The 12247-nt window shown below is 37.8% G+C and overlaps 1 protein-coding gene across 1 annotated transcript in view; it reads left to right on the top strand.

Annotated features, from left to right (window-relative positions):
• The window catches only part of LOC115649393 (vesicular inhibitory amino acid transporter-like), a 38316-nt gene extending 31046 nt beyond the window's left edge, over positions 1 to 7270 (top strand). Inside the window, exon 3 of the mRNA XM_030558335.1 lies at positions 6083 to 7270. Coding sequence (XP_030414195.1) covers positions 6083 to 7234 — 1152 coding nt within the window. The 3' untranslated portion in view covers positions 7235 to 7270. The remainder of the gene's footprint in view (positions 1 to 6082) is intronic.
• Positions 7271 to 12247: the final 4977 nt, after the last annotated feature.

The raw sequence follows: 12247 nt of genomic DNA, 5'->3' as shown, positions 1-12247 counted from the left end.
CCCAAACCGATCCTTGAGGAACTCCACTAGTAACCTCCTTCCAGCCTGACAGTTCACCCTTCAGTATGACCCGTTGTAGTCTCCCTTTTAGCCAGTTCCTTATCCACCTTTCAATTTTCATATTGACCCCCATCTTTTCCAATTTGACTAATAATTCCCCATGTGGAACCATGTCAAATACCTTACTGAAATCGAGGTAAATTAAGTCTGCTGCATTTCCTTTGTCTAAATAATCTGTCACCTTCTCAAAGAAGGAGATCAGGTTGGTTTGGCACGATCTTCCTTTAGTAAAACCGTGTTGTAATTTGTCCCAATTACCATTGACCTCAATGTCCTTAACTACTTTCTCCTTCTGGCCTTAAAAGCTTGGGGGGAAAAGAATCTCTGGAAGCTTGAGAGAGGACTACATAAAAATGGTCTTTCTGCTATTATTTCCAGTGGGCACAGTTATCACTCAGACAGGTTTCTGAGTCACAAATAATAAAAGCTAAGGCAAGAATTAAATTCTTGAAATACCAGCACAGAAAATGTGTACTTATAATTTTTCTTTACAGAACTAAATTTAAAATTACTAGGGCCCTGAATTTCTTTTCTCAGACATCATTTTGGAGACCCAGAGTTGCAGGGCAGCCTTCATCCCTATTTAAAACAAACTAAAGAACAGGAAGGCTAAATTCAAGTTGTTCTATGTGATGCTCTTGAAGTTACTGTTTAAAAATTAAAAATAAAATAGAAAACAACAAGTCCCTCTACAATGATGATGCGAAAGACACTGATATGTCCAAGTAGGTTGTTGAAGAGGCTAAGAAAACAAAACAAACCCAGGTTCTATTGCAAATGGCTCTGTTCTAACTGCACAAGATTAAGGGATTTGCTGTATTTCAAAACCTAGCTCTGGTTCAAATAAGCGCTTATTTATATTTTTATATAAATAGTGTGGAAGTGTATGTTTGTGTAAATACAGGAAAAATAACATATCTGAGGTGATATCCCTAAACAACTTAATCTAGCATTGTATGACAGTATGTTTGGGGGATGGGGGGTCATAGGTTCATCCCCCTGCCCTTCCAAGGAGATGCCTAACCCAGATTCACATAGACACCCAAGTATATGATTGCAGAAATATTAGGATTAGCCTATGATACTACTTCTGTATAATATTTGCAAATGTTGGACGATTTATTAGAATTAACCTAGCACCTTCATAGCATTCTGGCCTTTTTGCCATCTATTCTGATATTAAGCCAATACAGCTGATATTCAGGGCACCTGTTACTAACTAATTTATCCATTTATTTGTACTTACTTCACTTCCTACTTTATTTTTTCGTTTAATTTAACCCTAAGGTTGAACCAGTTTTTTACATCATTCTTTTTGTTCCTTTCTCACTTCATTCTCCTCCTAGCATGATTTGGTCTCTTCTCTTTCTGCCAGGTTACCCTCCCTATGAGGGATACTGCTTTGTTTTTACAGGGGTGTGGTACATTATAGGCTGAAATGGCTTGTAAAATTAAGTAGTCGGTATGACATGCATGACAAAGCCCTGTTAAGGCTGGAAATTCAGAAATCTGGAGAGTTTCTTTAAATGATATAACACTAATTTGTATATTTGGTGAATATGTATCACCTTATTTACATAACTGACTAGGGCAAACTAGTGAGCAGAACTAATGCCTGACAAGTTTGCAGCATTGAATAAGCTGTAGGATTGCCATGCTCCTGCCAGACTCTGTCATCTCTTTGGACTGGCATCCAGCTAACTCTGAACCTGGCTACTACTTGTCCTGGACTTGGCAGGGAACTGTGACTGGGTTGGTGCCTCTGGGGATGGCTGGGAGATCTGTCTGCTTCCTGATGGGAATGCTCTGGTTGAGCTGATGGCCCCTAGCTGAGGGCTGAGTTCTGGATGTGGCTTGCCTCATGCTCCCTTGCTTTAATCAGCTTTTGCTGGTCCTTGTTTCAAAGGCTGTCTAATCGCCAGTCTAAACCCCAGCGTGTATTCCACTTTATGCCTATCTGCCTATGGCCCCATTACAGCAGCCAATGATCACCAGGGTTCTGAGATACACTAACCCCCCTCCCTTCCATTAGACTCAACCCCTATATGGGTGTCTGGGAAGTACAGTAGCATAGGAGCTGTTACAACACCCTTACACCTGAGGTTTTATTAATGTGGGAGGAATCTTCCATGGACAAGTTAAGCTTTTTCAGGTTGCTTTACAATGAAACAGCCTTAACAAATCACAGAATCTGGCCTGCTATCTCTGCAGTTATGTGACATTGTCATTGAAAAAGTGCTTACTGGAGGTATCTTTTCCTTTGAAACTTCTACTTTTAAACTTGATGACATGCAGAAAGTGTCCTTGCAGTAATTATCACTTGTAGTGAGTTAGGAACAGGAGATTGAGGCTGAGATCCTTCTTTACTTGGACTCTCACTTTTCTTCATTAACTCTTTTGGACGTATGGTAAAAAACCAACACCCTGCTGCCAAAGGACACTGGTGAAAATGTTTTTAAAAAGGAATGTCAGTAATAAAACAAATTCTGGAGATACAATGGAGGCAGTGCCACTTTTTATTTTAACACATACATTATGGATGTATCCCAAATGCTCATTTCTGGTTACTAATCATCCTCTGTACTGAAAAGACTACACAGCCAGTTATGGCCAGGAGGCTAGAGGCTTGCTGTTCTCCGTTATCAAAAGGATGCTGAAGGAAGCAGAAACAGTAAGTCCCTGAATCTCTGAGCACCATCCTCCATACTCATACCTTTAAAAAATAAAAGCAAAAGGGGGAGTTCAGACACTATCAATTGCAGAGAAAAACTTGTCTTACTGTGGAAATGTTCAGTATAAACTTCCATTTATCAACTCCAATCTAACTTCTAGGTACACTGAATTGGCAATCTTTTGTGGATTATTTTAAAAAAGGCTAGACAGTTTATCCAAATCCTGAGATTATTTCTATGTAACTCTTCTTCCAGCTTTTCCAAAGAGTAATTAGGCCTGAGCTCAGAAGACAGAAAAATATGGCCTTGGTCACAACTGTGTCCCAAGTTAGCAACCAAAGAAACATCATCAGATATAAGTAAATAGCAAGGGGATCTTAGAAATTAGTTATGCCATGTGCTGATTAAAGTAACAGTTAAATAAATGAAAACAGATAACTATGGGGAGAGCTGTCAGTGGCTGTGGGACGTGATAATGTTGTCTGAAAGACTTACGCTTTAGTCTGGGATCAGGAGAGTTATATAAATGTTAATGGACTAAATTCAGCAGAGGAGAAGCTATTGTGCGGGGAAGGCTTGTTCTGACACGTACCTGTGGCTTAATTATATTGTCATCTTTTTGGGTCAGCAGATACGCTTGAAACTCCCAACTGCAACTTGGGATTCCATAATTTAAAAAAAAATACTATGAATGCAGAAGAAAAGAGAGAAGCTTACTACACGCTAATGAACTAAGGAAACAGAATGGTCTGCATGCTGATACAAAAAATTCCTCCATGTCTAGATTCTTCTACTGATTTTCTTACGAACATGGTTTCTTTAAGATGCTATCAGACCCATTCTGGTATTGGGGCAATCCCTGTAGATTGTTTTCATAGTCAAGGAAAATTGTTCTTTGGGGAAGTGCCTGACTAGCAGCATTCAATAAAAAGCATGGACCAGAAGGGGGCATGATCTCAAAAAATGCTGTTGCACATGCACCTGTGGATAGCCAGATTTGTAGTCTTTTCAATAAAGATGAGTAGTGACCAGAAATGGGGGAAACTTTGGACATTTCCAAAGAATCTGTGTTAAATATACATATGGGATTCTAATCATGTTCTTAATGTGCTTCTGGAAGTTGCTCAGGTACTATGGTAATGAGGACTGTATAAGAACCTAAATAGAACTGAATTAAGACACTGACTGCAGTCACTGTCTGGCTTTGGAAAGTCCTGGTGACTGTGAAGAGTGGGATGAACAGGTGATCAAACATTACAATACCTCAATAAAATGGCTTTCCCAAAGACTTAAAAACACTCCCCCACCCCACCCCAAGTAAAGTGCAATCAACGGTTTGAGCAATAATAAGAGATGTAATGCATACACAGTTAAATACATCCTTAATTGTACCCATGTTTTAAGAGTAATCCTGCAGTCTTAATTCAACTGTATTTTAGAGGTATCTGTACCTACAGTAAAGTCAAGTAAAATAAATACCACTGGTCTAATGATCTAACTTGCTTAGTAACTTAGTGTAAAGATGCCATTGTAATTTGTTGGCTGCCCATCTTCCTCCTTTATTGACTGTCCCCTGTAGCCATTGACTTACAATGTATGTTAGTTTATGGCTGGGAGACAAGAAGGAGATCGCTTTCTATTACATTCAATAGTTTACCGTTAGTTTCTCTTCTCCCCCACCCCTGAACCTGTTATCTAGATCTGTACTTACCTTCTCTTTTCTACCTTTTCCCCTTACAAATAGCATACAAGTTGTGCTTATCCCACCTAAACCTCATGATGGACCTAATCCTGAGATCTTTAAAATTCCCACTGAAATCCACAGGAGCTGGCCTGAGTAAGGACTAAGGCCCTGATCTTCAAAAGATATTTAGATGCTTAACTCCCATTGATTCCAAAGGGAGTTGGCTCCTAAACACCTTTGAGACTCTGAGTGCAAAGGCCCAATTATACTACCCTTACTCATTTTGAGTAATAGCTTACTCTCAATGTAATCACTGAGTAAACTACCACACAAACTGAATAAGAGTGACAGAATTAGGCCCTGTGTAAATAACGAGGCACATATTCTGCCACTTTTACTCATGCTGAGCACAAATGAAGACCCTGATCATATAAACATTTATATATATGATTAATTGTACACAAAGAGACTACACATGTGAGTAACGTTAAGAAATTATTTAAGCATTAGCAAACCAAGGGATTTAATCTGATTACTTTGCATATAGCCTCATTGATGGCACATGACTCATAGCAAGGATCTCATGATTTGGGCCACCATGCCTGGTTAAATGTGTTAATACTTACATTTTACTCTTACCTATAATGCTGTAAGACATAATATAAAATAATGTAATGAATTTAGCTTTATTTTGCTTCCCTTCTATTTTATTTTAATTACCAAGAACACAAAACACTGATGAGAGTGTGACAAATGTACATTGTATATCTTCAACTTTGCCACCTGGGAAAAAAGAGAAATGTCAGGGATACTATTTAGCTTAAATTGAATCTTTTGCATGCATGCCTATTGGGTTCAAGAATTTGATAGTTTTGTATGGATCTGAATTAAAAAGCAATAAAAACACATTTGAAAAAGACAATGAACATGGTGTTTCATGAAACTGAAGTGTGGGACTGTGCATTGGATAAAACGAATATAATCCAATTCCTCTGAGAAAATTTTCAAAGAAAAGTATGTGTATTCCCACCATATATTTTTAGATGTATTAATAAGGCCAAGATTTCTAGCCACTCAGCTACAAGAGTGTTCACGTCAGGAATGAATACAACAGCAAAGAACCCATAAGGTTTCAGCCTGCTGCAGAAGTAACCCATTCAAACACTAATGGCATTTTATTTCTAGATGACTGTTAACTATGACCCCATATAATCTTTAAACCAAAGCCACGTGTCATTATTGGATTTGCCTAAGATACTATTTTAATATTTGGATGAAACTTATACAGCAGCTGCTACAGCTGTTCGATTTTACTACTGAACCTGCTCCATTAATATGCATGTTGACTGAATAACTGCTGATGAACCTTTTAAAATATGCTCCTAATCACATCAGCATTAAATATTAAACAGGAACATGTCTCTACCATTTGCTTGCATTCTCTCTTTCTTAGCTTATCTGTACATGTGTGTTTGGGCGAGCAGTTATTTCTGCTGATAACTTCATTCATCCTAAATAAACACTTTTTTTGCTATTGTTATTTATTTAGAAGTCTCCCACCATGGAAAAGGTGATGCTCAACAGATGCAGGTTTGAAAGTGTTGCTTCTGGTAAACATTTTGCCTCAAGGCTTTTTGTCCTATCTTTTCTTTCTTTCTCTCTCTAGGGAATTTTTGTTCTAGGATTGCCATATGCTCTTCTCCACAGCGGATACAGTGGGCTGTTTCTTATTATCCTGGCTGCAGTGTTCTGCTGCTATACTGGCAAAATTCTAATCGCTTGCTTGTATGAAGAAAATGAAGATGGGCACATCATAAGAATGAGAGACACCTATGAAGACATTGCTAATGCTTGCCGTAAAAAGCGATTTCCCAAACTAGGTGGCATAGTTGTCAATGTAATCCAGGTGATGGAACTGATCATGACATGCATTTTGTATCTGGTTGTTAGTGGGAACTTGCTGTCACATAGTTTTCCATATTTACGAGTGACGGAGAAAACTTGGTCTGTAATTGCGTTTGTAACGTTGCTGCCTTGTGTGTTTATCAAAACTCTAAGCATTGTTTCCAAACTCAGCCTGCTTTGCTCCTTAGTCCATTTCATTATCATCTTCATAGTGATGAGTTACTGTCTGACACAAATACATCAGTGGTCTTGGACAAGATTTAGACTCTCTATTGAGTTTGAGGATTTCCTGGTCTCAGTGGGGGTGATCATTTTCAGTTACACTTCACAAATATTTCTTCCTACTCTTGAAGGGAACATGAAAAACCCAAAAGAATTTAGCTGTATGTTGAACTGGACTCACTTTTTTGCTTGTCTCTTCAAGACAGCCTTTGCACTGACTGCATTACTGACCTGGGGCGAAGAGACAAAGGAAGTCATTACTGACAACCTGCCATCATCCCTGAAAACCCTGGTGAATTTGTGCTTCTTAGCCAAGGCTCTTCTGTCTTACCCATTGCCCTTTTTTGCAGTCACAGAAATACTGCATACTTGCATATCTAGCAGTAATCATTCTGATTACAGAGCCCCTCTGTTTATTGTAGTTTTAAGAGGCTTGGCCCTCTTGTTCACTCTGCTGATGGCCCTGTTCATACCACATTTTGCTCTGCTAATGGGTTTAACAGGCAGTGTAACAGGTGCTGTTATGACTTTTCTTCTTCCTTCTCTTTTCCACTTAAAACTTAAATGGGGAAAGTTAGTGTTCTTGGAGAAATGTGCAGCCATTTCTCTTTTTATTGTGGGTTTCCTTTGCAGCTTAGCGGGTATAGCCTGCTCAATAAAAGGGCTGATTGAAGCACTTGGAAGAATATAGAAAGGCCATCTTGAAAATCTGATAATATACTCTTTTGCAATTCCAAAATTAATATATCATACAGCAGAGACTTTCAAGTTTGTTTTAATATAAGAACTATTACTTGTTTTTAAAATGAGTAAAGAAAGAAAAACAACTTGGTTTACAATTGAAATATTTTGTCATTGAATTGAAATGGGAGTTTCATTTGCTCTCACATTCAACATTAACAATGCTATAACAAGAAAAACAGAAGCACTTTTAATAGACCATTCCCACTTTTAATTCATAGTTATTTATGTGTATATCTGTTCTAGCTAATCAGTGCAGTTTTCCTGGAAGTCAGTTTCTAAGGGCTGGTCCACACTAGTGGGGGAAAATCGATCTTAGATACGCAACTTCAGCTACGTGAATAACATAGCTGAAGTCGAATATCTAAGATCGGATTACTCACCCATCCAGATGGCGCGGGATCGGTGTTCGCGGCTCTCCCTGTCGATTCTGGAACTCCGTTGGGGTTGATGGAGTTCTGGAATCGATATAAGCGCGCTCGGGGATCGATATATCGCGTCTAGATTAGATGCGATATATCGATCCCCGAGCAATCGATTTTAACCCGCCGATACGGCGGGTAGTCTGGACGTACCCTAAGATTCCTTCCCCTGCAATGCAATTATCCTATTGGTTGGATTACAAGATGTCTTACTGTTAGAATGAAGAAGTTAATCTGCAGTTCACTTTCTATATTAGACAGAAAATTTCTTTGATCTTTTTATTTTGTCTGACTAAATTAAAAGCTGAAATGAAGTAAATCAAGTTCAATAAACAGACACATAGTTAATATCCTATATAACTTGCCATCATCTTTAATTTTAAAAGATATTAGCTTAATAAAGAGATCAGCATTGCAATGTATTTCACTTTAATGAAAAGTCATCATGATAGGAAGCAATCTAGTCAGGGCACTTTAATGAATACATCTCTTATTATACTAAAGCTATGCTAAGTTAGGAATTAAAGTAATTATTTGAAAGAAGAAAATTAAAATGTTCATTATGAACAGCTTCATGCAACCCTTACTGAGTCATATGAAGGAGAATCTGATTCAACCATATGTTGGCATGCATAAAGTGGAAACCTCAACAATAACTGTTTAACTGCAATATTTTTCTTTATAATATCTTATCAGCAATGCTACTGGCCCGCAGGAACGACAGTGGCTTCTCAAGGCTAACCTGTTCAATGATAAATGGTCCACAATTAAACTTAAGCGATCAACACTATTGATAAGACCAAGTATATCAGTCTGTTCCTTTGTATTCTTTCTGGTAACTAATGGAATAACATACACTTGTCAAGTTTTGATCATTAAATATAGGACACTAATGAATTATGAAAACAAAATTGCTATATAACAAAACCCCCAGCACAAACAAGAAAGCAACTAGAGTCTTCTAGCATTTGTGTACTCTCTTAAAAACTATGGGTCAAATTCTGCTCTCATTTGCTCCACATTTACACCACATTAATTCCATCGACTTCAGTTGAGTTATTCTGTATTGATGGAGATGTAAATAGGAGAATATTTGTCCCTATCTACTTTTTTAAAGTATAGTCTTTTCATTTTTGTGTAGAATGGCAAAAAAAAAAGTGCTGCTCACTGAAGTAGTTGAAAGGTTATTATTACCCCCAATGACATAGACAAAAGGATATTATCCCTTGGATGATGCCAATGAAAGGGTATCATTACTTTTTTATGTGGAGAACATTCTCAAATAAGTAAACATGCAAGAACGGTATTAGTTATATTTTATCCTTTATGTGTCTGAGGACATAAGAAGATAGTTTGAAGTGTTGCATAAGAATTCTTGAGCTTAGTTTATTCAACAAATCTCCAAACCAAATTGCACAGGCTTTTTTTTTCTATCCCATTTTATTTTATTGCTTTCTGTCTTTTATTCTTCAGAGATTTCTTAGAGTTGCCTTAGTGAATATACCACTCGGAAGTCTTCACATGAATTTGAATATTTTAACTGGTTGGAAAGTAGTAAGATTTAAAAAAAAAAAATTACAAAACAAAACCCTCGGTTTTTCTCAAAAGGTTTTGCAAACACTTTAAAATGTTTTTAGTTTTTGGACAAAATGCCCCCCAAAATGATTTTGGTTTGTTTTTTTCTAAACTGAAAATGGAAATATGGTTTTCAGTTTTTTTTGTTTTTCAGTTGCTGTTTGTGTCCCCTCCCTCACTCCTATGTTGCCACTGAAAATGTGTGGGGAAAAAAGGAGAAAAAAAACCACCCTGAAAAACCAATACACAAAAACTTTTCAATTTCAAAAAGAAAAAGTTATATTGGTACTTACAGGGTCTATCACCATACAGCTATTTGGGACATTTAAGGGATATGGATATGCTATATGTCTGTGAAATGACTAGCACACAGTCGGGCACTGAATAAATACTAATAACTAAAATCACTGCAGCTAGAAAAAACAGACAGACAGACAGACAGACAGACTTACTTGGTGTTCCAATCCACTACCCTGCTAGTCTTTTATTAAAACTTGTTTTAAGAGCCAAGGATCAGCATTAACTGGAACATCCATCAGAGTAAGTGATGAGAATCAAATTGCAAATAAATATAGTCTTGAAAGGAAATATCTACCAACTGTTTTCCTCCTTTACTAACTGCACCTAGCAGCATCTGTCCGGTAGCAAGATTCCAAGTTCCCCCTTCAGTGATGATATCATTAGTACCAGCTAAAACAATCTCTCCCTGTTAATTTTGAGATGGTTGTGGCATCATCAGCGGGTTTAAGGGAAACAGAGCCCTGAACTCAGCACTTGGCACATATACATCCTAGTTGGGGAAGATACTTAAGCACACTCAAGCCGCTGGGACTACTCACATGCTTAAAGTTAGGCATGTGTTTAAGTACCTCCCAGAACTGGAGCTATAAATAGGAACAGCTTCCAAACATTTTCTTTGACTCTGTAAGTGTATTTTAATGTTTAAATTTACACGTAGGGTGAAAGCCAGGACTCACTGAAGCCAATGGGAGGTTTGTCATTGACTTCAGTGGAACCAGGATCACACCTACAATTTGTTAATGATATTCTGTAACAAAAACTTTGCAGTCCATTTTAAATCACTTCACTTCCTAACTGGGAATTGTTTCTCCACCACTATATTTCTTTCTCCTCTTTCAGCAATGAGATATGTGTTCCCTGCTGCTGCTAGTGATAACAGAACATCAGCAATAGATCAGGAAAGGGTATTAAAAGGCCAGTGTTGAGGCCAGAACCACTTTATTATCTGTTCACCCCTGATTATAATGCATTTCGCTTTTCATTCTCTGAAGTGAATTCTGAATCACACATACAAAATTCATTCTACACTAATCAGTTACTCTGAAAAAGTGCAACAAAAAAAAGCATGTGGAGTAGAAGGAAATAAGGTATGTTGTCTGGGCTTTAAAGACTAGTCTGCTACTAAATCAAATTTCAATATTCAGTACTCCCATTCATGAACTATAAAACTTTAAAAACTGGTGACTGATTGCTGAAAATCATTTACCCTGTTCTTCTGCATTATTATTAATAACTGGATGATCTATCACTGCTAGAAAATGTTTAATCTTCCAAATTTCAGTTGAAAAGGAAATGAAGCTCAAAAAAGTATTCTGATAGTATTTCAAGATTTACAGTCCTAAGAGCTCACATGGGAAATAAAATGTTAGGAAATTTACTGTGTTCTGTAGTAGTTTGTCATGTATTTGAAAATACACAATTTGAAAACTTTTAAGTACTGTTGTCCACTGTTTAGCTATCTGTAGCTACTTGTGAGCTATCCATCTAGGGTATGTATATAGCCCACATTGCTGTAGTGCCTGATCACCTCACAGTCTTTTGAGAGAATCGTAAAAATAATGTATTTATCCTCACAATACCTCTGTAAACTAGGGATTAATATCCCCATTTTACAGATGAGGGTGCAAAACACAGAAAGATTCCATGACTTTGTAAAGGTCACACAATACTCTGTGGTGGAGCAAGAAATTCAACATCCCAAGTTCCATGGGTTTCTAATGCACTAACCAACAGACTATCCTTTCTTCCAGTGGTGGGGTTCTAACATAAGAGGCAGCTCCCCTTCCTTCCTCCTTCTCCTCTGCCAATTTATGTCCCCCTGAGATTACGGTATATAATATGGTGGACTATATAGGAGGTTGGTCCACACCATTTATGCTAATGTTGCTCTTCCTACTCAATCTTTTCTTTTCTTGAAGAAATGAATACAAGAGGACGGGGGAGGAAAGGTATTTTAAAGGGAAATAGGGAAGGGAGGGGAAGAGGAAAAGAAGAGCAGAAAGAAAGATGGAGAGGAAATAGAAGCTAGAAGAAATAAAGGAAAAAAGGAGATGGATAAGAACCCAGAGACAGGGAAATGGTAGAATAAAGATGATGAATGGGAAAAGAGGAGGAACGAAGAAGTGAAAGGAAGGGGAGGACAGACAGCGGGAACAATGAGGGAAACAGAAAGGCAGAAAGGGGAAAGGAAGGGAAGAGAAAAGTGACAAAAGAAGATGAAAGAGAAGACAGGGAGCTGCCTTCAGTGTTAGAATCCCACCACCCTAAGAAATTGATCACAGTTACCTGCTAGTAGTAATTCAAGCTTTGCTGCCTGGTGTGAGCTATTTCCTGTATGGGTTCAGTTCTCCATTTGTTCAGTCCCCCAAAGCACTCACGAGCTTGGAACTTTTAAAATAAAATCCTTGCTAGCTCTTTGAGTTGATCTCTATGTTTAATGCTCTCTGCTTTCCAAAGGCTTTTGACAAACTGCTAAATAAAAATGTTCTAAAAATCTATATTTCTCTTCAGTCTATTATATATCCCTTCCTCTGAGTGCTCTTCCCTCTTCTCCCCACCTTTATAAGTTCACAAATACCCACTGGGCCCAATTCATTGTTTTCCTGATGCACCACAGACAGCACAAAAGGACCATAAAGCAGGAATAAAGCCCCTTGCAGTGAGGT

This window comes from Gopherus evgoodei, chromosome 3 (assembly GCF_007399415.2).
Source record: "Gopherus evgoodei ecotype Sinaloan lineage chromosome 3, rGopEvg1_v1.p, whole genome shotgun sequence".
Classification (NCBI taxonomy): Eukaryota; Metazoa; Chordata; order Testudines; family Testudinidae; genus Gopherus; species Gopherus evgoodei.
The sequence above is the reverse complement of the archived record's forward strand: the minus strand, read 5'-3'. Positions and strand labels throughout refer to the sequence as shown.